We start from the raw sequence: 26,239 nt of genomic DNA, 5'->3' as shown, positions 1-26,239 counted from the left end.
ATTTTTACTTCAAATGAGACAGCTTTGTTATCTGACCTTACTACTGAGGATGTGATGGGGGGGGGGGGGTGCATCACTCACCCATGTTAGTGAGTACCGCATCCAGAATGTTTGATCCTGTGGTTGAAGGATACACTGTCTGTTCCAGGTTGTTTGTGTTACTAAAGTCCAGGAAGCTTTCTGCTTGTGAGTTTGAGGCAGTGTTATATATCCTAGTCTATAGAGAGGTAGTTAAAATCACCCATGAATAGGGTGTTTGGTTGCATGGCGAGCACGTCTAGTAGGTTTAGATAAGACTCATTACACTCTAGGGACATAGAATGTGACCTGTAGCTAGCCATTATACGGTGAGGGACCTTATCTATGGTGACTTTCATAAGGATGAGCTCCATGGTATCATCCTGTTTAACCAACCTGAAGGTATGTCTGTTGCTAATGTAGGTTGAGACACCTCCAGTTTTGGTCCCAGTCAGTGCTGCTGCTGTTCTAAATGTGTGGAAGGCACTGTAGCCTTGCACTTCTGAAGTACTTTCCAAGTCTTGGACATGACACAGATGTATACATTTTACAGAGTGAGGACTTTGAAGAGTGTGGAGTTTTTTGTTTAGACTCTGGGTGTTGCTTTAGCCAGTCCCTTTGAAGGATTCCTTTTTTCTGAAACTATTTCCAGAATTAATATGTTGTTCAGTGGGACAGGGATGTTTCTCATTCCCTCAGGAAAAGTTATGTTTTGTTACAGTTGATATTTCTGTACTCCTTTCCTGCCTGTTCTTTCTGCTTTGGAGAATGTTTTTGTCTCAGCAAGTAACTTCCCTTACAGGTAGCATGCTGCCCCAAGGAAAGCAGATCGACTATATAAAGTTCCTCATGCTTTTGAGTTTTTATACACTCATCCCCCATCAGACCTAACAGCTTTTCTTTAGTGATTCCAGCTGCAGTTTAACAGCTGATTAAAACTTATTCCTCTCTGTCTATCAAGGATGGGAAAGCTTCAAATAGATTTGGGAAGAAAGTGTATTTTTCTGCATTACATGTTTTATTATTAACAGCTGTTGAGCTTATGTGTTGAAGGTTATTCTTGTCTCTTGTGAGAGTATCAGTAATGAAGCTGGCATCTGTTTCCCCTGAGGAAAAATCTGGTTTGTCTAACGTGGTTGCTTCTTAAAATTATACTGTTGCCACTGGACCTGTTATGAGGACGTTTGCCTGGCTGCGTTCTCAGAACCTCCCAGATGGTCAAAATGAAATCTTGAATTCTCCCTTGGTTGGTTAGTTAGTTTTGGACCATCTGCTGCCGAGGTCCTTGTAAAGTGTGATGAGTGAAGTATGTTAATGCCGAGGTCCTTGTAAAGTGTGATGAGTGAAGTATGTTAATGCCGAGGTCCTTGTAAAGTGTGATGAGTGAAGTATGTTAATGCCGAGGTCCTTGTAAAGTGTGATGAGTGAAGTATGTTAATGCCGAGGTCCTTGTAAAGTGTGATGAGTGAAGTATGTTAATGCCGAGGTCCTTGTAAAGTGTGATGAGTGAAGTATGTTAATGCCGAGGTCCTTGTAAAGTGTGATGAGTGAAGTATGTTAATGCCGAGGTCCTTGTAAAGTGTGATGAGTGAAGTATGTTAATGCCGAGGTCCTTGTAAAGTGTGATGAGTGAAGTATGTTAATGCCGAGGTCCTTGTAAAGTGTGATGAGTGAAGTATGTTAATGCCGAGGTCCTTGTAAAGTGTGATGAGTGAAGTATGTTAATGCCGAGGTCCTTGTAAAGTGTGATGAGTGAGGTATGTTAATGCCGAGGTCCTTGTAAAGTGTGATGAGTGAAGTATGTTAATGCCGAGGTCCTTGTAAAGTGTGATGAGTGAGGTATGTTAATGCCGAGGTCCTTGTAAAGTGTGATGAGTGAAGTATGTTAATGCCGAGGTCCTTGTAAAGTGTGATGAGTGAGGTATGTTAATGCCGAGGTCCTTGTAAAGTGTGATGAGTGAAGTATGTTAATGCCGAGGTCCTTGTAAAGTGTGATGAGTGAAGCATGTTAGTTCATGGAATCTCTCAGGTTTTAAACCTTCCCTCTCTAGTTGGCCAAGAGATTTATTGCTCCTCCTACTTCTGTCTTCTTTTAGGGCAAATTAAACAAACTCAGCAAGTTGTTGGTAAGCAAATATTGTAAAAGATGTGGAAGGGAGTTTCCAAAAACTACAGCAGCCCCCCCCCCCAAACTAGGACAGTGTAATTAGTTTGTATGAGTTACTTATAAGGCACCCCCCTCCCTTGCTTACTGGGGCAAACACTAAATTCATTAAAGTTACTTTCAGCAGTGAGTGTGCCACATTTTTTTTTTAGGGATTCCCCCTCACTTACTAGACTTAACTGTTTTTCTTCCTATCATGGAGTTCTGTTGGGGGCATTAGAAGTTACCTCTACTCTTCTTTTAGGAGAAGGGTTTTATTTAATAACACTTTGATTCCAAGTTCATTTTGTTATCTCTTATTTTCCATTTGCTTTTTCTAGTAGCCTTACATTTTCTAACGTGTCTCTGGGATACATCAGTTCAGAGAGCTTTTCCCCCAAAGGAAAAATTAAATATGTATCTAGAGCTGTCCTGGGGTTTTCCATTTAGACTACTGCCTCAGCTAGGAAATTCCTCAGGGATCTGAGTCTCATGGCTTCTTTGATTCTCATAACAACTTATGCTACACTCCACATGATAAAAATCCATTGGTACCTGTAACCTGCATGGTCCCAACATCTACAATCCCCTGATTTTTCAGTTTTCAGTCTTCGGCATTTGTGAATAGGTATGCTATTTGCTGAAGACACTATAGTTTTCAAAATCTAAGTCTCCCATTTTCTCTCCGTGCTCCAGAATGTTTTGTTACTAGACACCTCAGACTTTGCTTGATGAGCAGTGCATATTGGGATAAAAGTGCAAGGTCTTACGAATAGAAAAGAGAGATGAAATCACATAAAGCAAGATATACTGGTACTTACAAATGTTCTCAACTCTTTCATTCCTTTTTGGTCCTAGGGACCTCTACAAGTGTTTACAGATTACACCCCTGTGGTGTGGTGCATAAACAAGCAAGGGGGAACCAGATCTTACCCTTAGTGCAGACTAGCCATGTAGCATGGGATACAGCTATTCAGCAAAATGTCACTCTACAGGCATATCCTTACTGTTGTATCAAAATTGTGTGGCAGACAAGTGGAGCAGGACTGGGACAGACCATCACTAATTGAATTTGTTTCAAGGGGTCTTCCAAGATCTGATCCTTCTGTGGGGAATACCTCAAATTCATCTTTTTGTCTCTAGTCTCAGGTATCAGTTGCAAAAGTCTGCTCCAGGTCACCATATTTGAAGGCTTGGAAGACAGTATTAAAGGAGACAACAAATCCTGCTACTAGAAAATAATTTATTATTAACTGGAAACAGTTTTCTAGTTGATGCCAAGAAAAGAGTCAGCAGCAATTCAAGGCTAGTGTTTCTCTGGCCCTACTTTATATGAGTGAGTCACTATCCTATGGCCTGTCTTACCTCTCAGTCTAGCTTCATTTTTCTCCCATTTCTTCATGTCTGCACACTGATCCCCCTCTATCAATGCAGTTTCATGTGAAAATGTTTTTGAAAGGGGTTTTGCATACAAAGCCTCCTAGAAAACACATGCTTCTCCTTAGGATCTTAACTTGCTCTTAGTATAACTAGCACTTGCTCCATTTGAACTCAGCTCATCAGGTTGACTTGAGGTTCTTGACATGGAAAGCAGTTTTACTTATTATTCTGACCTCTGCAAGAAGAGTATCTTGAGTTATAGTAGCTCAGTCTTGTCTCATTTTCCACAAACATAGGCTTTCTCTAAGAATTATTCCATCATTTATGTCTAAAGTAGTATCCATGTTCACCTTGAGCCAAGCTATCTGTCTCCCTGTCTTCTTCAAGAAACTAAAAATGAGTGAGAGAGAATACTTATTACCTTGAATGTCCACAGACAACTTGGGTACTATCTTGACTAACAAAATCTTTTAAAACGTCTGATTAGTTCATTTATTGTAAAGGTAAGAAAAAAAGGACAACCTGTTCCAAAGCAGAATAAAAAAAAAAATATATATATATATATATATATATATATATATATATATATATATAGGCAGGGACAAGGCTCACCCTACAATGGCCTTGGTTTCATTTGTAACCTTTTGGAAATGATTGGTTCTAGAAGTGGCAATTTTGTTCCCTGTGAATACTTTTTCAATGCACTATAGACTCAATTCCTTTCCCAGGTCTAGGCAGGCTTTGCTTGGTTCATGCTCCAGGGGCTTTTGGCCCTTTCCCCTTACACCTCCCTGTTATTCTAAGATATGATATTCTACTTAATGCTGCTGCAGCAGTGATCTATACGAAGAAGAGAGTATAATTGTGTAAGTAAAGTTAACAGAGCAGTAGGTGTTCGCATGTTCACTGCTGCAGTAACAACTCCCTTCCTCTCCCCCCTTATTTTTGTTGTGTGGACATATGGCGTTATTTTCTTGGAATTGTCCGTCTCATGGCTTTAGCTTAAGTCTCTCTGTTGGCACAAAAGCTCTGAAGGGATTGGCTCCCAAACATGTCTTTTGTTCAGCTCAGCTTGAGCTGAGTAATGGTTTGGTCACTTGGAAGGTGTCATGAAACTTTGGAAGCTGGCCTGCTGTTATATTATTGGCAAAATGTATAATTCTCAGAATTGATTCTCTGATTTACTCCCATTCTGGCATGATATGCATTGGCTTCCCTGCAACCCTGTCTAGGATAAAGCATGTAGCAGAAAAGCAGTTAACTGAATGAATCTATAATTTCGCCCTTGAAGTACTGTAAAATATGTTTATGGTAGGCTGCTGTAGCACTGGTCATTTAAACATGCACTGTTATTAAGTTTACTTACACAACTGCACTTTTCACCCATCTAGGGTATGTGTATGTGCACTATTTTAATTATGACACTCATAACTGTGTCTCACAGTTACAAAAAGAAAAAATATGAAAATATAGAGCATCAAATGTCAAAATTGCTGCCCTCTTTTTAAAGATGATGATTGCAAGGGGCAAGCCCCCATCCCTGCTATTTATGTATGTTAATCCTAAGATCACCATACCTCAGTTGAATAAAAATACTCTTGAGACATAAGACACTGTGTTCTCATACCTAGTAATTGTGAATCTGCATTTTTCACATTCATTAGCGGTCTGTAGGACATACACACACACACACACACACACACACACACACACACACACACACATGTGAGTGTGCATGTATGTGTATATATATATATATATATATATATATATATATATATATATATATATATATATATATATATATATATACACATACACATATACTACTCAGTATAAACCAGCTGGTTTAGAGTAGTGTCTACTGTTGGAAAACTGGGCATTTCATCACTGTGCACAGTGTTTGGTGTTTTTTTGATATATATATATATATATATATATATATATATATATATATATAGACACACACACACACATACACAGTGGATATAAAAAGTTTACACGCCCCTGCTAAATGCCAGGTTTTTGTGATATAAAAAAATGACACCACAATAAATCATTTCAAAACCTTGTCCACCTTTAATGTGACCTATAGCCCGTACAATTCAATTGAAAAACAAATCTGTTAGGGGAAAATATAAAAAATAAAAAACACACAATAAGCTGGTTGAATAATTGTGCACACCCTTAAAGTTAATTGAAACAACTTTTGATTTAATCACAGCATTCAGCCTTCTTGGGTAGGAATGTATCAGCATGGCACATCTTAACTTGGCAATATTTGCCCACTCTTCCTTGCAAAAGCGCTCAAAATCTGTCTGATTGTGAGGGCATCTCTTGTGCACAGCCCTCTTCAGGTCACCCCACAGATTTTCTATTGGATTTAGGTCTGGGTTCTGGCTGGGCCATTCCAAAACTTTAATTTTCTTTTGGTGAAGCCATTCTTTTGTTGATTTGGATGTATACTTGGGGTCATTGTAATGTTGAAAGGTGAAATTCCTCTTCATCTTCGGCTTTCTAGCAGATGTCTGAAGGTTTTGGCCAAAAGTGACAGGTATTTGGAACTGCTCATAATTCCCTCCACCTTGACTAAAGCCCCAGTTCCAGCTGCAGAAAAGCAACCCCAAAGCATGATACTGCCACCACCATGCTTCACAGTGGGAATGATGTTCTTTTGGTGATGCGAAGTGTTGTTTTTGCGCCAAACGTACCTTTTGGAATTGTGGCCAAAAAGTTCAACCTTGGTCTCATCAGACCATAACACATTTTCCCACGTACTTTTGGAAGACTTGATGTATTATTTTGCAAATGTTAGACATGCCTGGATGTTTTTCTTTGTAAAAAAGGCTTCTGTCTTGCAACCCTACCCCATAGGCCAGACATATGGAGAATACAGGAGATTGTTGTCACATGTAGTACACACGATACCACACCAAGAACTTTATTAGATAAGGCTTTCGGGTCTACACCCTTCATCAGTATGAGTCATTACAAAAAAATATTTAAATAGGAGAATATAAAATCACATGCTTCAGCACATCCCACTCCCTAATTAACAATCAAAACTAAAAGTAATATACAACTCATAAAGGTCTAAATAAAAAATACTAAAAAAGACAAAAAATCTTACTTTACATAAAAACTCTTCTGCTTAGAATAAAACCTAAAATGAGTTGTATATTACTTTTAGTTTTGATTGTTGATTAGGGAGTGGGATGGGCTGAAGCATGTGATTTTATATTCTCCTATTTAAATGTTGATTTTTTTGTAATGACTCATACTGATGAAGGGTGTAGACCCGAAAGCTTTATCTAATAAAGTTCTTGGTGTGGTATCGTGGTTCAGTTGAATTATAGCAGTAACACCTACTGTTGTTTCTTCTTGGATATATCTGGTGTATACTGCAGACACCTGGTTATTAAGGAGAGCTTCAGCCTGTGGTGGTTGTGGTGTTTGCTCGGGGAACTTTTGCTGTCTATTCCTGGTGACTGCGTTCAGTGGAATATGGAGATTGAAGTAGGAGAATCCAGTAATTCTGTTAAGAATTTGTTGCGGCTGCATGAGAATCCACTATTAAAAATGGTATATGAAGCGGTCCCTGAGCAACTGACTGTAGATGTAAAGGTGAAAGAGTTTAAGGAACATTTGTTATCTCTGGAGAAGAAAATGCAAACCTATAAACATCTGCAGTGGCAGAGACTGAGTTTTCAGGCATATCTTGAATTGGGTATTGTGCCGAGAGGTTTAAGAATACTAAAGATGCCCTCCTATGGCAATACCTATAATGACTTACTGATGCAATGGCAGCAATTAAACCTCAAGCTAAGTGCTGATTATATGAAATTAATGAACACATTTTTTGAGCCTATAGAAAGTAAGCTCATAGAAGAAATTGAACAGCTTGAAAGTATTATTACTAGTTTACCTTGTTTTAATGATTCGGTGGGGCTATATCAGAGTTTCCTAACCCGAATGCATGTGTTGGACTCAAAATTACAGCAAAGGAAAAGAAATAAATTACATAGAGATATGGGCGATTTCAAGCAGAATCGTATTTTTTCTTGGCCAAGAGAAGAAGGTAATGTAGCAACTTTTAATAAGAAAACATCGGCTACTATGGCTAAAAAAACGGGTCCATTGGATCAACTTGATGTATTTGAGGAACAGAAGACAGAAGTAACCTCTGCTACACATCATAGTATTGAGCATGTAAAATCTGTTTCCAGATCGGTTTCTTTATCTGAAAATGGCAAAGTACCTTTAAGTGAAGGAGAGGGCGTGGCGCAAAGTCTGACTTCCAGTAATGGCGAGTCCGAGGCTATGAAGGCAGGTGCTGTGCGTCCCAAAATAAGGGAAGGTATGGCGTCTAGTGCGACAAGTTTGAATAAAAAAGCCCTGCAAAGGGAAATAACTTCTTTTTCTCCTTTTTTGCTGAAGCAGCCGGAGAAGGTTGCTTCGCAAGTACAGTCGAAAGAGTCTCGCTTGCAGTATCAACAGCAACAGCAGCAGACAGTCCTAGGGAAGAGGAAGAACAACAGTCCGTTGGTGCACAACAAGCTGGTCAAGCGATAGTTAAACCAATTAAAGGTACTGTAAACCTCTCTAAGGTTCTATTGACAGAAGCGCAACTATTATTGTTGAGTAAAGGCTTAAAGTTCATTCCGAATGCAAGGGATGACATTGTACAAGCAATTATAGACCTGAAAATGTTCGTGCGTTTGGTTAGTCTCAAATTGATTTTTAAGAATGATGGTATGTATAAGCCAATTTGTAGAAAGTTAAGCGTCTTCATGCCAGTATTATGCCCTATTTTAAATGCATTTTCCAGTATTGTTGAATGTGAATTACGACTTTACTATAATAGTAGTGCTGTTCGTAAAAGGTTTTATAACACAACTTTTGCTGAACACTTGGCCTTAAGGGAATTACAAGCATGTGATACTATAATAATAAAGCAAGCTGACAAAGGGGGAGCAATTGTGGTAATGGAGAAGGATGAATACTTTGAAAACTTTAAACTGTTATTGAATGATCTGAATATATTTAGGAGAATTTCCCTTGTGGAAGTTCAACAAATAGTAACTGAAGTTAATATGGCTGTTTATGAGCTTCAGATTAATGATGATTTGAGTGTGGAATTATTTAATTATTTGACTGTTCCTTGCCCCAGAACACCTCAAATATATGGTATCCCAAAAATACATAAAAATATCACCAACCCATCCTTGAGACCCATTGTCTCGGGTGGGGGATGGGTGACAGAACCAATTTCCATATACTTACAAAATGTTTTGGGGAAATATTTGGATATCTGTCCCACTGTGTTAAAGGATACAAATGATTTTTTAGGTAGTCTTTATAACTGGCAGTTGAGTAATAATGTGGCTGAATATATTATGGTTACTATGGACATCACCTCACTTTTCACTGTTATTCCCAATGATTATGGGGTTAATGCTATACGTGATTTTTTGAATAAGGAGGTGAGGATGGTTGGAAGAGACATTGAGACCATCTGTTCTCTTTTGGAAGTAGTTTTGTTACACAATGTTTTTATTTTTGATGCACAACCTTTTCTGCAGCTTACAGGTGTGGCAGTGGGTACTCCCATTGCCAACACGTATGCTAATCTTGTGCTTTGAGTGGGAGAAGAAAGTTATATTTGATGAAAGTAGTTACTCAAATGAGAAAATGTTGTTCTACAAAAGATTTGTGGACGATTGTTTTATGATATGGAAAGGGTCCCTACTGGAATTGGAAGCTTATGTACAATACCTCAGTAGCTCAACTGACTTTTTAAAGTTTAAAAGGGAGGCTTCAGTTAGTAGTATGAATTTCTTGGATGTAACGCTGTTTAAGGTTAATAGCAGTTTAGAATCTAAGGTGTTCAGAAAAGAGATAGATGCTTTGAGGTATGTGAATAGGGACAGTATGCATGCTCCACATATTTTTAAAGGAATAATTAAAGCACAATTTATAAGATTGAGTAAGCTGAATACAGCTGAGGATGTTTTTTCTGAACAGGTAGAAATTATGTCATTAGAGTTTGAGAGAAGTGGTTATTCTAAACATTTGATAAATAAGATAAGGGAGGAAGTAATAGATGGTAGACAGATTAATTATAGACCAATATTGGCGGTTGGTAATGAGAAAACAAATGATGGTTCACCTGCAGTTGTTGAAACTTTGAGGTATATGACAACATACAATTTAAATACATGGAGTGTATATAATATAATAGAAAGGAATTGGCCAATTTTATTGGCTATGCCTGAGATAAAATCAATTGTAGGTGATAAACCAAGGTTTGCTTACAGGAGCTGTGAAGCTCTGAAGCAGAAAATATGCTATAAAGACTTTCAGGTTAAAACTAAAAGAAGAAATGATTTAGAAGGGATGATTAAATGTTATAATTGTTCCTGTTGCAATGATTTATATGAAGGAGACACTAAATTTCAACATCCAGTAACAGGAGAAGTCTTTGCTATAAAAACATTAACTGCTTGTAATGAGGAAAGGATAGTGTATCTAGCTACGTGTACTTTATGTACATCGTTCTATGTGGGAAAATGATCAGAAAACTAAGAGAGAGAATAGTGGAGCATAAATCTGAAGTAAGAAGAAAAGTATTGGCAAATGCTCTGAGTAAGCATGCCATGGAGAAAGGTGAAAGGCATGTATTTAAATTTAGGGTATTAAGTAAAATGGCAGTGAGTTTAAGGAAAGGTGACATTAACAATCTTTTGGAGTTGAGAGAACTTGAGTGGATTATTAGGCTACAGGCGGATGTACCCCCTGGCTTAAATAATGCGGTTAGTTTAAAGCCAGTATTAGTTAAAAGGCAGAGAGAGAAGCTTTAATAGGTTATGACAAGTTTCTAGAACCTGATGTAGTACACCATAGGATGTTAGATGCTACCAGTGACTTCTTTATTGTGTATAGATATATTAAACACTTATATAATATTTGTATAAGTTATTAATAATTTTTTATGTTTTATTCTAAGCAGAAGAGTTTTTATGTAAAGTAAGATTTTTTGTCTTTTTTAGTATTTTTTATTTAGACCTTTATGAGTTGTATATTACTTTTAGTTTTGATTGTTAATTAGGGAGTGGGATGGGCTGAAGCATGTGATTTTATATTCTCCTATGTAAATGTTGATTTTTTTTGTAATGACTCATACTGATGAAGGGTGTAGACCCGAAAGCTTTATCTAATAAAGTTCTTGGTGTGGTATCGTGGTTCAGTTGAATTATAGCAGTAACACCTACTGTTGTTTCTACATGTAGTACACAACCAGTATTTGCCAGAAATTCCTGCAGCTCCTTCAGTGTTGCTGTTGGTCTGTTGGCAACCTCCCTGAGCAGTTTTCTTCTTATCTTTTCAACAATTTTGGAGGGACATCCAGTTCTTTGCAAAGTCACTGTTGTTCCATATTTTCCCCACTTTTTGATGACTGTCTTCACTGTGTTCCATGGTATATCCAATGCTGTGGAAATTTTTTTGTACCCTTCTCCTGACTAATACCTTTCAACAATGAGATCCCTTTGATGCTTTGTAAGTTTTCTGCGAACCGTGGCTTTTGCTGTAGCAGGCAACTGAGTAAATGTCAGGAAAATCCTACTAGGACAGCTGAACTTTATTTGGGGTTAATCAGTCTCTTTAATTGATGGCAGGTGTGCACCCAAGAAGACTGAATGCTGTAATTAAAGCAAAAGGTGCTTCAACAAAGTATTAGTTTAAGGGTGTGCACACCAGCTTATTGTACATTTTTTTATTTTTTATATTTTTCCCCTAACAGATTTGTTTTTCAATTGAATTGCACAGGTTATAGGTCACATTAAAGGTGGGAAAAGTTTTGAAATGATTTATTGTGGTCTCATTTTTTTATATCACAAAAACCTGGCATTTTAACAAGGGTGTGTATACTTTTTATATCCACTGTATATGTGTGTGTGTTTGTGTGTAGATATATATATTTACATATGCATTTCCTTCTATATGTATACACAAGTGTGTATGTGTAGATACATATTGTTTGTATATTTATATGTCAGGAAGTGTTTAAAGGATGCTTTTTTAACAGTACTGCGGAATGGCAAAACCCTGGGTCTGCTATGTATGTATTTTCTTCAGTGGAAATGAAAGTAGTTGAAAAGAAACATTGCTTTGTTTTTGAAGAGCAGGGTTATTCTAGTTGTGTGACCGTATATGTATGTGTATGTGTATGTATATATGTAAACACATATGTGTGTTAAAACAAACAGTTGCAACACTGTGTGGACAGTATTACTTTGTAGGGGAGTTGCAGTTTTAATGCAGTCACATTAACAGTTTCTGACTAGTGCTTGTGTTAGAGTGTGATATTTTCCCTGAAAGCTGTTTGTAAGTTAGACACATGTAGGACGATTAATGAATGCTTTTCATTCACCTTTACTTCTAAGGTGCTGATATACAGATTATCTGGTGATGTTTGGCTTCTGCAAACAAATCTGTGGAGCAATTGCCCTTAAGTTTGCTGACAGACTGTTATCCTTTTTCCTTACCAGGAGCTCATTCCAGAGTTTTACTACTTACCAGAAATGTTTGTGAACAGTAACGGGTATGCTTTGGGTGCCAGAGAAGATGGTACTCCAGTGGCAGATGTTGAGCTGTCTCCGTGGGCCAAAAAACCAGAAGACTTTGTGCGGATCAACAGAATGGTCAGAAATATTTTTGTTACATGAGTGCATTGTCATTCTATCTGCCTGAAAAAAGAAGTTAATAGTTTTAATGCTTATTAATTAAAGACTAAGACTGTTTTAAGCAAGAAGTTGCCTTCATTTACTTTGTATAGTCTCATAAATAGGATTTGTGCTGTGTATGTATCCATGGAGAGTCATAAAACTGAATCACCATAGAGCCAGGCTGCATGTATGGGGACCTATATCTAATGAGAGTGGTGAGGACCGCATACGTAGCTGCATTTAGTGGCAATGATAATAATGTTGGTAGTAAGAACTGCTGTAGCCACATTTAGTGGTGGTGGTGGTGACTTCATGTGACATAATCACCTTTAATGGTAGTGGTGACGATTACGCATGCTGTACCTACAGTTAATAGTGGCAGTGAGGACTGCACATGCTGTAGACACCTTTAATGGTGATATTGAGGGCTGCACATGCAGAAGCCACATTTAATGTCCACTCCTGAGAGATTGGACTCCAATGTTAACCTGCAACATGAGTCCACATACATTAATAGTAATTTCAAGAAAATTTTCCATTATCTTCATTCATTATACACTGTTCCTTGTAACTTAAATTGTTCTTTATACCACGTCTTTGTTTTGATATCTTTTAGTGTACACCTTCACCACATCTAGGCCATTATTTTATATGTATTGATCCCAGATATGCCATTTAATTTTATTTACTTTACTTCCTTTTTCCTTTAGAGATCCTGCTTCCAGTTCTTTAATTTATTTTACAATGTTCAATAAATACATCCTCTAAAGTTGGTTTAGTCCTTATTTATTTGTTTGCCTTTGTTTACTGGGAAAGACTAACTCGTCGTCAAACCTGTTTTCAGTGGAGTCCTGAGGAGAAAGGCTCCACATTTACAATAATGCATGAAAAAGAGTCATAAAAACAGAAACATAAAATAATACATGAAACAAGATCATAAAAAAGCACTTGTATATTATGGCACTCATTCATGGTAACTTGTGCAGTACACTTGTTTTTATCTATTGGTCAACATAGGAAAGTATAGAAGAGGAACAGATGAATACAAAGATAGTATCTTTGTATTTCATTTTCTCAGTAATGCTTCATGGCTGTTCACAGTGTTAAACTTGTCTCATCACTTCTAACCTAAACACAAGCTAAGCTCATCATCCCCTTATTTACTATAGTTTCTCCCTCAACATTTGTATCAAAGTATTCTATAAGGAATCTCAAAAATCAGTCACCTTTGTGATTTCCCAAAGTACATACTCCCAGTTTTCTGTCCCATCCTCTTCATGTGTAACACCTACTCCTCACATGGGGAAAGACCCTTTGATGTCTACTCAGTGTATATAAAAATAACAGTGCAAACATTTCTATATAACTATCCTAAGCCATCTGGACTTCATTACATACGCATGTGCCTACTAATCCCTTCCCATTGTTCATTTGTAATTTGTCTGTCTTTTCATAATCTTTTGTAATTCCCTTTGATTCTTGTAGCTATCATGAAAAGTCTTACGTGCCCTGCTTATTGTCCCAGTTTTGATGACAGCATCTGTTCTTGTCTCCAGTATTAACTCCACCATGGCTCATCTTTCACTTATTTCTCTTTCTACCTCTCTGTCTTTACTCTTCTGTCAGTCTGTCTTAGGGGAGAAAATCCTTAAACTGCAAGTGAAATACTTCATTGGCTCCCTCCCAGTGTGTCTGTTTCCAGTACATAGTTTCCCTAGAGTATATCCTACATCTGCTTCCAGGCACCTCCTGCCTTATTTGTTCCTCCTATTAGAAATGTGCCATTTTGCTCCAGCCCTGCACTGCATTAGTCTTTGCAAAATGTTCTGCGACTTTTTCATATATAATATTCTGTATGCATATTACTGTATTCCTTAATGGCTTTTGTCCAAACTACTCATTTCTGTTCATCTTGTGTACTTTATCTTTGTACCCCCCATCACCTTTTTCCTCTGTGATGTATATTCCTCAGCTTGTTATATACAAACCTCAATTGTTTGACCTTAAAATACACCTTCAAATCTGATGCCCTTTGCCCTGTAGAGAAATCATATTACCAAGTTCATGTTTTGCCTTTAATCCCTCCCAAACAAACTATTTTGGTTCCTTATTAATTGTCATCCACAACTTCTCATCTGAATGATAAAAATATGGCTGGCCTACCCTACATGTATAAATAAAGGAAGTATAAATGTTTTTATTGGCTTTATCTTACTGTCCAGATCCATGATTATAGCCTTCCTATCTCATATTTTTCTAATCATCTTCTAGTTAATCTTTAGTCATTATTTGCCATGTCAAGAGTCCCTGTTAACCAATATCTCCCAGTATTTTATGAAGTATTTTATTTTGTCTTGTCCACATAAATAAATATAGAGTTTAGTCAACTTGTGTAAGCACAGCATTTACTGCTTTGGCCTTTTCTTTCTAAAGGCTGCACATATAAGGCAGATAATATAAGGGGAAGAGGGCATGCCCCTCCATTTTCCCTGCCCGTACTCGCGCTGCCTTATAGTGCTCCTCTCACTGGTACTCTCATCTTTGATGATTCATATAGTCTCCTTATTCATCATCATCTTTCGGCTTTTCCCATTAGGGGTTGCCACAGCGGATCATCTCTTTCCATTTTCCTATCCTCTGCATCTTGCTCTGTCACACCAACCACCTGCATGTCCTCTCTCACCACGTCCATAAACCTTATCTTAGGCCTTCCTCTTTTCCTCTTACCTGGCAGCTCCATCCTTAGCATCTTTTTTCCAATATATCCATTATCCCTCCTCAGCACATGTCCAAACCAACGCAATCTAGTCTCTCTTGCTTTGTCTCCAAACTGTTCAACATGAGCTGACCCTCTAATATACTGATTCCTAATCCTATCCATCCTAGTCACACCGAGTGCAAATCTTAACATCTTTAACTCTGCCACATCCAGCTCTGACTCCTGCCTTTTTGTCAGTGCCACTGTCTCCAACCCTTATAACATAGCTGGTCTTACTACCCTCTTGTAGACCTTCCCTTTCACTCTTACTGGTACCCGTCTGTCACAAATCACTCCTGACACTCTTCTCCACCCATTTCACCCTGCCTGTACTCTCTTCTTCACCTCTCTTCCACATTCACCATTACTCTGAACTGTTGATCCCAAGTACTTAAACTCTTCCACCTTCACCAACTCTACTCCCTGCATCCTCACCATTCCTCTACCCTCCCTCTCATTTACACACACATATTCTGTCTTAGCCCTGCTGACCTTCATTCCTCTGCTCTCTAGGGCATATCTCCACCTCTCCAGAGTCTCCTCAACCTGATTCCTACTCTCACTACAGATCACAATGTCATCTGCAAACATCATAGTCCACGGGGCCTCCTGTCTGATCTCATCTGTCAACCTGTCCATCACCACTGCAAATAAGAAAGGACTCAGAGCTGATCCTTGATATAATCCCACCTCCACCTTAAACGGATCTGTCACTCCCATTGCAGTCCTCACCACTGTCACACTACCCTCGTACATATCCTGTACCACTCTTACATACTTCTCTGCCACTCCCGACTTCCTCATACAGTACCACAACTCTTCTCTAGGCACCCTGTCATATGCTTTCTCCAAGTCTACAAAGACACAATGCAACTCCTTCTGACCTTCTCTATATTTCTCCAGTAACACTCTCAGAGCAAACATTGTATCTGTAGTGCTCTTTCCTGGCATGAAACCATACTGCTGATCACTAATCATCACCTCCCTTCTTAACCTAGCTTCTACTACTCTTTCCCATAACTTCAAGCTGTGACTAATCAATTTTATCCCTCTGTAGTTACTGCAGCTTTGTACATCACCCTTATTCTTAAAGATAGGTACCAAAACACATTTTCTCCACTCCTCAGGCATCCTCTGACTTTCCAAAATTTCATTAAACAATCTAGTTAAAAATTCCACTGCCATTTCTCCTAAGCACTTGCATGCTTCCATTGGTATATCATCTGGGCCAGCAGCCTTTCCATTCTTCATCCTCTTCATAGCTGTCCTTACTTCCTCCTTGCTAATCTGTTTCACTTCCTGATTCACTATCCCCACATCATCAAACCTTCTCTCTCTCTCATTCTAATCATTCATCAGCCTCTCAAAATACTCTTTCCATCTACTCAACACACTCTCCTCTCTTGTGAGTACCTTTCCCTCACTATCCTTTATCACCCTTACTTGCTGCACATCTTTCCCAGCTCTGTCCCTCTGTCTAGCCAATCGGTACAGGTCCTTTTCTCCCTCTTTAGTGTCCAATCTCTCATACAACTCTCCATACGCCTTATCCTTAGCTTTCGCCACCTCTCTCTTTGCCATGCGCCTCATCTCCTTATACTCATGTCTACTTTCTTCATCTCTTTGACAATCCCACTTCTTCTTCGCCAGGCTCTTCCTCTGTATACTCTCCTGTACTTCCTCATTCCACCACCAGGTCTCCTTGTCCTCCTTCCTCTGTCCAGATGTCACACCAAGCACCTTTCTAGCAGTCTCCCTTACTAGTTCTGCTGTAGTTACCCAGCTATTTGGTAACTCTCCACTGCCTCCCAGTGCCTGTCTTAACTCTTCCCTAAACTCCACTTCACAATCACCCTTTTTTAACTTCCACCATTTAATCCTTGGCACTGCTTTCACACTCCTCCTCCTGCATTCTGTCTCTGCATCCTGGCTTTCCAGTAGTAATGGTATGTTCTGATTTCTTATCATTGCTCTGTTAATATTGTCATTCAGTGTTCTGTCTCTTCCACAAAACCACATTGTTGTCATTCAGTTGTGGCAGCATTTTTTGCTATTCAAGTTAATATAGGCATAAACATGTTTTATAAAATAAACCAGTTTACATTTGAAGTCATGATTACAGTGCCAGGTCTGTGGGATCTTTCCTTATGTTTGACAGTACTGCTACCACTGCTTTCTCCCAGGATACAACACTTCTTATCCTCTCAGTACATTATTAAACAATGCCTTCCAATTCTTTGTCATTTTTTCCATTCCAATTTCTAAACTTCAATTGCAATACCTTCTATTCCTGGGGATTTCTCTGTGGATTGACTGTGCACTGTAGTTTTTGTCGGCTATCAGCAGTTGAACCTGTCCTTCCACTAGCACATTAACAAATGTAGATCTACCTTAAATATTTCCAGTTGCACTATCCTGACTTTCTTATTCCTCAACCTTATATAAATATTCATAAAATTTACAAAATATTTCCTTTGCCTCCTCAGTATGTCTAGTTATTTTGCTTCTCATAGGATCCATGATTTTTGATACTGCAGTTTCTCCTTTCTGCAGCCTTAGACATTGCACCAAAACTTTCTACACTCTGCTATTATTGTCAAATAACAGCTGCACAACATAATTTTTATTTCTGAACCCACGCACATTATGCAAATGCTTGCTTACTTTTTTCTTTGCAGCCGTTCTTCCTCTTGCTCTGAAAGATGTCCCCTTTCATTTTGCAGTGACTTAACTTTTTGCCAACCCTTCTAGACATTTCCTATTTTTCTTCTCCCATATTTCCCTCTTTTATGTTTTTGGGATCCATTTTCAACTTATCCCAAATGCTAGCTTACCACTTCAGAGCAGTTTCTGTCTGCCCCCCTAGCACTTATTGAATCTTAACTGTTTCCCAGTCCGTAAATTCTGTCCAATAAGTATGTATAGGAATGCACCAGAGTCTGTCTTTTACTGTCCTGCATCTGTATAATAATGTTCATAGGAGAGGAGGAGGGTCAGTCATCACATGCAGGTATTTGATGAGTATCAATACAGTCAATCAAATGACCATTCTCCTATGGTATGTATGTTCTGTCCAACACGACCTAGTTCCTGTATCTTGAGGAATAATATATAAATGCCCTTTTAACTCCTGCTACTGAAACAGTATCCTTCATTGCAAGTTGTTGTGTCTTTCGGCTTCTCCCGGTGAGGGGTCGCCACAGCGGAACTCCGGTCCGCTAATGATTGGCAATAGATTTTTACATGCTGGCTTGCCGGGCCTAACGCACAACCTTCAACGAAGGAACGCCCATTCACACATGTCGCCACGCAGAAGATGCTCTAACTGAGAATCGAGCGGGCAACGTCTAACTGTGAGACGACAACGCTACCGCAGCACCACCACCGCAGTCGGAGTATCCTTCTTTGCAAGTATTTTTAGATATTTCTTTCAAACTTGTACCCTTTGTAGTTATAACCTCTCTATTAACTCTGCCTGATATGTCTTCACTGTTACAAATCAAATTCCAGTCACCAGCAGTAATTACACTACCTTGTTAAAAATATATTAACCCCCCCCCCAAAAACAAAATTCTTAGCTCAAATATTATCTTACGAAGGTCACAGATTTTTGATACTGGGTTAAGATGTTCATATTGATCATGGTTGAAGTAGCCTTAGACCTGTGGGTTGTATCCTGCCAAGGATATAACAGCCTGCCAGTTTCTAAAGCTTTAGGACACCTTCCACATGCCCAAACTGTCAAGCAGCTCAAGCTGAGCTGACTAAAAGACAAGTATGGGCATAAACCCATTCAGAAGTGTACCGTCCTCTGAGGCTTTTGAGGACTGATGGTCAGCTTGTGATTTCTTTTGCTGGGCAGATATGGTCCCTTTAGGGGAAAAAAACTTCTGTTTTCTTAATTTTGTTGATGTTTTATTACTTTCTTCTTCAGGAAACTTTTATAAAGCTAGGAGTGTCTTATGTTAACTGACTGTCTTCACTGCAGAGTATTTTTAAATGGAGCACTTCTTTTTTTCCTGCCAGTTTAAAAGTAGTGTAAAGTAACTAAAAACATTTTTTTCTGTGGAAACTGTGGAGAAATTGTTTATTTTTCTTTTCTGAGACTGGCATAGTATTTTAAAGCACTTTTTACTGTATTTTCTTCTGTCAAAAATATATTTTCTGGACTGGTAGTGTTTACTGACGTTTGCTGCTTGTCTTCCCTCACAAAGAGGCACCATTTTCAGTTTGACCATGGACCAGTCTATCAGTCCCATAGTCGGTCCTTCTTTCAGCTACAAAAAGTCAGAAAATAAGCAAACAGCATTTGCCATGACAGCAGGCTAGCAGTTTGTCTCAAGTCACAGGGGGGTGACTTTGCTGAGGTATTTGTTATTCCTCACACCACTCATCTTTCACCTGTGGATTCCCCTATGGAGCACCTACAGCCACATCCACGTTTGAGGGTTAGCCACGTCCTCTGCGGTTGTTGGGGATACCTCAGTGGGTAAGGGGAGCCATGGTTGTCAGTCCTGTGAAAGGGAACAGGGCATGTTCCCCTGTTGTGTCGGAATGTTGTGCCCATCCCTGGGGAATCCACTGCTGCCATTAGTAATATGGTTGCACCCATTTTTCTTGTCAAAAAGAAACCGAAAAACCAAGCATGTTTCTACTCCACCTCAAATTTCTTTGGATAGGAGTAGCATTGTGTGTCTGGCTCACCATTTAATTCAGGCTGTTGATCCCTCTTGTAAAGTAGTTTTGGGTAAAAGAAAAAGGGGCTTCTCTTTTCCTGAAGAGATTCAAGATTCTGGATCTGAACAGAAAGATCAGGGATGGAGAAGGGTTTTCTCCTCAGATTTCTGATTCAGACACAGAGGAGAGCAAAGTTTCTGAATCTCCATGTGGATTTTTTTCTTTTTCTGAGACTATTTCTAGAGTGTGCCAGTGTTTTCATTGGGAGAACATTGAGGTTTCTCAGTCCGTCAGAAAAAAAAAAATGAGTTGTTACAAAAGGATTTTCCATAATCTACAACCATTCCTCCTGCTCAGTCTGCTTTAGGGGATGTGTGTGTGTGTTTTACTGCCTGCAGTTTTCCTGATAGTCAACCAGTTGCCCCTAAAAAGGCATATAGGATATATAAGGTTCCTCAGTCTTTTAAATTTTTGTACACTATTCCCAAACCTGACTCAGCAGCTATATCTTTAGTTGATCCCACTGCTGCTAAGCATTAAGTTAATTCCAGTCCTACTCTTTCTGATAAGGGTGCTAAAATTAATGATCGGTATGTGAAAAAAGTGTATACTTCTGAGCTTTGATTTTCAGAATTTTGAATTGTCAGGCTCACATGTTAAAGTTTGTCTGACAGTGTGAAAGTATGAGGAGTGAGGTTTTGTCTATTGTCTGTGGTGTGTGTATGATTCTGTTGAAACTTCTTCCAGGGCTATGGCTATTGGTACTGTTTTGAGGAGGATTGCATTGCTACATTTTCAGAACCTCCCAGATGATAAAAATGCAATTTTAAATTCTGTCTGCTGCAGAGGTGATCAAAAAGCCTGAAGAAAGGGGCATGTTAAGATTTTTCAGGCCTCCTTTTCCAAATTGTCCAAGGGATTTTTTATCTCCTCATCCAGTTTTGGCAAAAAAACAGAATAAACAGTCTCAACAAAATTCAGGTAAACAGACATTTAAGGAATGGCAAGGGGGCTCCAAAGAGAAGTCTCAGTCCTCTCAAAACCAAGGACAGTCCATCAAGTCTGAATGAATGTTCAAGAGACCTTGTGACCCCCTCTCACCCTAGCACATTTTGTCTTCCATAAAGTCTGGATCTCTAGTTTTCTCTTTGGCAACTGATTGTTTCAAACAAATGTGCTCTGAAAATCATTCATCTGTGTTACAGATGGCAGTAAGTGGAAATTCCTCCATTCCGGGGGGGGCATTTCTCATTCTGCAGATCAAACTTTTTTTTCACCTGTTCATCACTTGCTGCCCCATTGAATAAAAGAACCACTTACTCCTTCACAAGTGGGGAAGAATTTTTATCCAAGGATGTTCCTAGTGCCAAAGAAAGAAAATGCTGGGAGACCAGTTCTGTATGTTTCCTAAGCCTGTTTGTGATCGTGCCCAAATTCGAATATATATAACTACACAACTGGTTACCTCTTCTTCAGATGTTTCTTAAGGTTTGTGTGTGTCTGGATCACATTATTAGTTCTCTGCCTTACCCTTTGGAGTATCCACTGCACCAAACATGTTCACAAAGTGTCTAGCTCCAGTTATAGCTCATTGCAGGTTACAGGGTCTCCACATTTTTCCATATTTAGAAAACTTGCTTATCTTTGCAGTGTCATTTTCAAAGTGTCAGGGATCTGAATCTTGACTGAGAAATCTCTTACACAAGCTTGGATTCTAAGAGAACATTCAGATGTTTTTCTTGACTCTTTTATTCATGTGATATCAACTAGATACCTCAGTTCAAAGAGCTTTTCTTTCACAGGAAAAATATATCTGTATTTAGATCTATTTCTAAGGTTTTCCATTTAGACTTCAGTCACTACGAGGGAATACTTCAGGATTTTGGGTCTCGTGGCATCAATGATTCTCATGATACTCATGGCAAGACTGCACATGAGACAGATAGAGTAGTATCTGAAATCCCTTTGGTGCCAGCATCAATACCCTTTATCTTTTCGAATCCCAGTGCTGGTGTTTGTCAGAGAAGTCTTTTGGTGGAGACAACAGATATCCTTAAATCCAGAGATATCCTTAAATCAAGATCTCCCTGTATCCCTCCTTGCTCCAAAGCAGTCAAGTCTCCACGGATGCTTTGGACTTTGCTTGGGGAGCAGTTTCAGGAGGGATAAAAGTGCAGGGGGTATGGGACACCAAGGACAGACACAAGCATATAAATATCAAGGAGATGCTTGATCCAGACACTCAACTCTCTGAGCCATCTTTGGTCACCAGGACCTCATCAAGTGATTACAGACAGTGCCACAGTCATGTGGTACATCAACAAGCAAGGGGGAACCAGGTCTGTCTGAACCACCTTTGGTCACCAGGACCTCATCAAGTGGTTACAGACAGTGCCACAGTCATGTGGTACATCAACAAGCAAGGAGGAACCAGGTCTGTCTGAACCACCTTTGGTCACCGGGACCTCATCAAGTGGTTACAGACAATGCCACAGTCATGTGGTACATCAACAAGCAAGGGGGAACCAGGTTGTACCCCCTTTGCATACTAGTCATATTAGCTTGTGATAAATCTTCACACAGTCTCACTCTACAGGCATTCTGTGTTCCATTAGAGCAAAATTGTCTGGCAGACAAGCTGAACAGGACCAAGCAGACCCTTATGAATGGAAGCTAGATCAAGGTTTTTTCCAAGATTTGGTCCATGTTAGATCTCTTTGCCTCATCTCTAAACAATCACCTGGCAATATTCTATTCCAGGACTCCATGTAAGAAGACCAGGAAGACAGAGTTTTTTTTTTCTTTTCTTTGGACAGGAATGTTCCTATATGCTTTTCCACCCTTTCCACTAATATCCAGGGACCTTGTGAAGATTCAGGAGGAATCCCCCAAGGTCACTGTGGTTGACTCCCTTCTGGCGCAGGCACCCATGGTTCTCCCTTCTTTTGGAAATGGCTAGGGGCAATTACCACAAGCTTCTTCATAGACTGGATCTACTTGCACAAGAACAGAGGTGTTTGCTACACCCTGACATCAGTAATCTTCAGTTGACTGCCTGGATGATAGGGCCTTAATTCCTTTTAGCTGCCTGTTTACTGAGGACATGCAACAGGTACTAATGGAGGCAAGAAAGCATCCTACTAGAAAATCATATATTAACAAATGGAAAAGATTTTGTAGGTGGTGCAAACAAGATAACCAGCACTCATTAAGGGCTAGTTGTTCTCTGGCTTTACGGTATTTGCATATATTACTATCCTATGTCCTTTCTTATTCCTTTGTCAAAGTTTATTACTGGCCATTTCAGCATGCCTGCCCTTGGATCCTCCTCTTTCAGTGCAATCTCATGTCAAAATGTTCTTGAAAGGGGTTTTACATAAGAAAACAAGTGGGCTCTCAATGAGATCTTAATTTTGTGTTAGAGAAACTAACACTTGCCCCTTTTGAACCAGCTAATGTAGCTGACTTGAGGTTCTTAACATGGGAAACAGTTTATTGATTACTCTGACCTCTGCAAGAAGGGTGTGTGACTTGCAAGTTCTTATGGTGAGTGAACCCATTTTCCAGAGGGACAAGGTTTCTTTGAGAACTAATCTTTCTTTTATGCCTAAAGTGGTTTCTGAGTTTAGTTTAAGCCAAACTGTCCATCTCCCTGTTTTCTTTCCTGAACCTAAAAATGAGGCAGAAAGGATATTTCATACCTTAGTTGTCCACAAATATCTTGCTTACTATCTTGACAGAAATAAATCTTTCAGATCTTTGGAGCAATTATTAATTTCTTGTGAAGGTAAGAAGGCGGCACAGCCAGTGTCAAAATAGATTATTTCCAAATGGTTGCCTAATGCTATTACCCTTTGTTATACTCACCATAACAAAACTATTCCAGCTAGGGTCAAGGCCTAGTCTGCTGGGGTCTTGGCATCATCTATGGCATTTTGGAAAGGGTTGGATTATTGAAGTATTTTAGAAGCTGCTACTTCGTCCTCTACACATAATTTTACAAAGCACTATAAGCTTGATTCCTTCTGTAGGGCCAGATCAAGTTTTGCTAAGATCATTCTCCAGGGGCTCCTGAACTCTCTTCCTTCTACCTCCCAAATGTAATGGTAATCTACTCATATAGCTAGGGCTACTGCAGCAGTGATCAATACGAAGAATGTAGTACACTTGTTTAAGTTGAACTTACCATAACAGTAGATGCTCAAATGGTCACTGCTGCAGTAGCCACTCCATTCCTCCTTTCCCCTTGTGTGTTGGTGTTTTTTTTATGCCAGGGTATGAACATTTATTTTTTGTTGTTGCTAGCTAGCATTGTCCTTTCAGGGCCCATCATCCTTCTGTTTGCTGGCAGGATAGCTCTGAAGGGCTTAACGCCCAAACTTGTCTTTTAGTCAGCCCAGCTCAAGCTGTTTGACAGTTTGGGTGTGTAGAAGGTTCGTAGGTTCATAGGTTCATAGGTTCATACTAGGCTATCTGCCCTAGGGCATTTATAAGCCTAGCCAGAGTGTGTGTGGCTTTCACCACCCCTTAGGATGAGAATAATATACCCATTAGTTTGCTGTGCCTCTGTCCAGCAGTGATACAGAGATGATTCCCGGGGTAAACCTACGATCTCCCATCCACTCGTCAAGATTTCTCTTGAACAGAGTCAGTGAGGGGCTCTGCCTCACATGGACTGGGATTCTGTTCCATAGTGTAGGGAGTCTCTGGGTGATGAATCTGTCCCTCCAGCACGTCCTATTTATATCCGTGTTGAGGTTTAAGTCTCTTGCTCTCGTGGCTCTGGTGGATTTGGATTTTTGAGGTGGAGCATGTCCATTAATTCGGGTTGGACATGGCCTTGTATGTCAGGCACAGATCACCTCTGAGCAGGCGGTATGCGACTGAATAGAGCTGGAGTTTCTTCAGTCAGGCATCGTATGACATATGTTTGAGCCCCTTTATCCTTTTGGTGAGGAACTTTTGGGGTCTTTCCAACTGCTGCAGGTGTCGGGTAAGGTACATTTCAGATGGGCGTTGTACTCAATCATTGGTCTGATAAGTGAAGAGTACAGGGGTACAATGACCTCTCCTGATCTGGATGTGAATCCCTTCATGATCAGGTGGGCAATGTAGAAGGTCTTCCTAACCACTTTGGCAATGTGAGTGTCAATTAAGGTTACTGTGAACTTGGGTCCCCAGGTCCCTGATAACTTCTTCTGTGTTTAATGGATTACCACTTATGTGGTAATTAGGGTTACCTTGTTTTTCCCAAAGGGTATGACTATACATTTTTTGGCATTTAGCTTAAGGCCATGGCTCTGGCACCAGTTATCCATTTCTATGAGACCTTTCTGGAGGATGACTGTGTCTGATGGAGTGTCAATTATGGTGCCCAGTTTGCAGTCATCTGCAAATTTTGTCAGCCACAATCCCCCTATGTTTGCCTGCACTTCAGAAAAATAAATGCCGAACAAGAGGGGGCCCAGGACTGAGCCCTGTGGGACACCGCTTGTGACCGGCTTAGAGTCTGACATGGCACCAGCAACTCTAACCCTGTGTGTTCTGTCCTTGAGCCAGTTTGCAACCCATCTTGTGACATATGAGTTTACATCTAAGCTGGTGAGCTTTTCTATGATGCCCGAGTGGGGTATTGTGTCTAGGCTGTGTGAACTGCCTTACCCTCATCAATGGCCTTAGTGACTGTTTCGAAAAAGTCGACCAAGTTCAAGAGGCAGGATCTGCCCTTGACAAAGCCAAATTGGGTAGGATCCTGTGTCTGAATCAGTGCCCTGAATCTTTGGAAACCGGCCAGCTGTTGTATCCTTGGCATGATATAGCCCATATATCTAAGGTTACTGCAGCAGTGATTATTCAAACATCTACTGTTATGGTAAGTTTACTTACACAACTGTACTTTCTCCTTCGTGATAGTGCACCTGGTAGCAATTTACAGTTTTCATCAAGGGCTTACTCTGTATTACAGGCCTTCATGAAAGTCTGCAAAGTTTTGTTTGCTTATCAAGGACCCATGTTCATTATGGGGGATGTGTTCTTTATGTCATAAAAATAAACTGTTCCCCCATTTGAACCAGCTACTAAAATAGAATTGAAATGTGTGTTGCAGAACACTTTCTGATGGCCATTTCTTCCACCAGTAGAATTTCAGAACTTTAAACTTTGTGTGTCTGTCCTCTTTACTTGGTCTTTCATAAGGGTACAATGTATCTTTCTGTATCAGTCCTTCTCTTTCATACATGAAGTACAAACTTCAGTAAAATCTTAGCCAGGCCATAAACCTGTCTTGCTGCTGCTGCTTAATTTTCTCTACTGAAGTAAATACTTGCTTTATTGTATGGATGTATACAGGCTGCTTTGATTCTGTCCGAATAGTATAAAAATCTATTAGAAAGGACTCCCAATTGCTTGTTTCATTGTGTAACAAAAAACTGGGCTTCAATGATTCTGAAATCTTCCCGTCCAGGTAGTTGCCTGTGTTATCTAAAAAGTTAAGATGCAAAATAAAATTCATACACCACAGTTTAGCACAGTAGAAAG

At 39.5% G+C, this 26,239-nt stretch overlaps 1 protein-coding gene across 1 annotated transcript in view; it reads left to right on the top strand.

The window, feature by feature from the left end:
• Positions 1-26,239, top strand: part of NBEA (neurobeachin) — a 4,581,458-nt gene that overhangs the window by 4,201,292 nt on the left and 353,927 nt on the right. Inside the window, exon 54 of the mRNA XM_044072852.1 lies at positions 12,091-12,243. Coding sequence (XP_043928787.1) covers positions 12,091-12,243 — 153 coding nt within the window. The remainder of the gene's footprint in view (positions 1-12,090; positions 12,244-26,239) is intronic.

This window comes from Protopterus annectens, chromosome 5.part1 (genome assembly GCF_019279795.1).
Source record: "Protopterus annectens isolate FY-2018-M chromosome 5.part1, PAN1.0, whole genome shotgun sequence".
NCBI classification, from domain to species: domain Eukaryota; kingdom Metazoa; phylum Chordata; order Ceratodontiformes; family Protopteridae; genus Protopterus; species Protopterus annectens.
The sequence above is the reverse complement of the archived record's forward strand: the minus strand, read 5'-3'. Positions and strand labels throughout refer to the sequence as shown.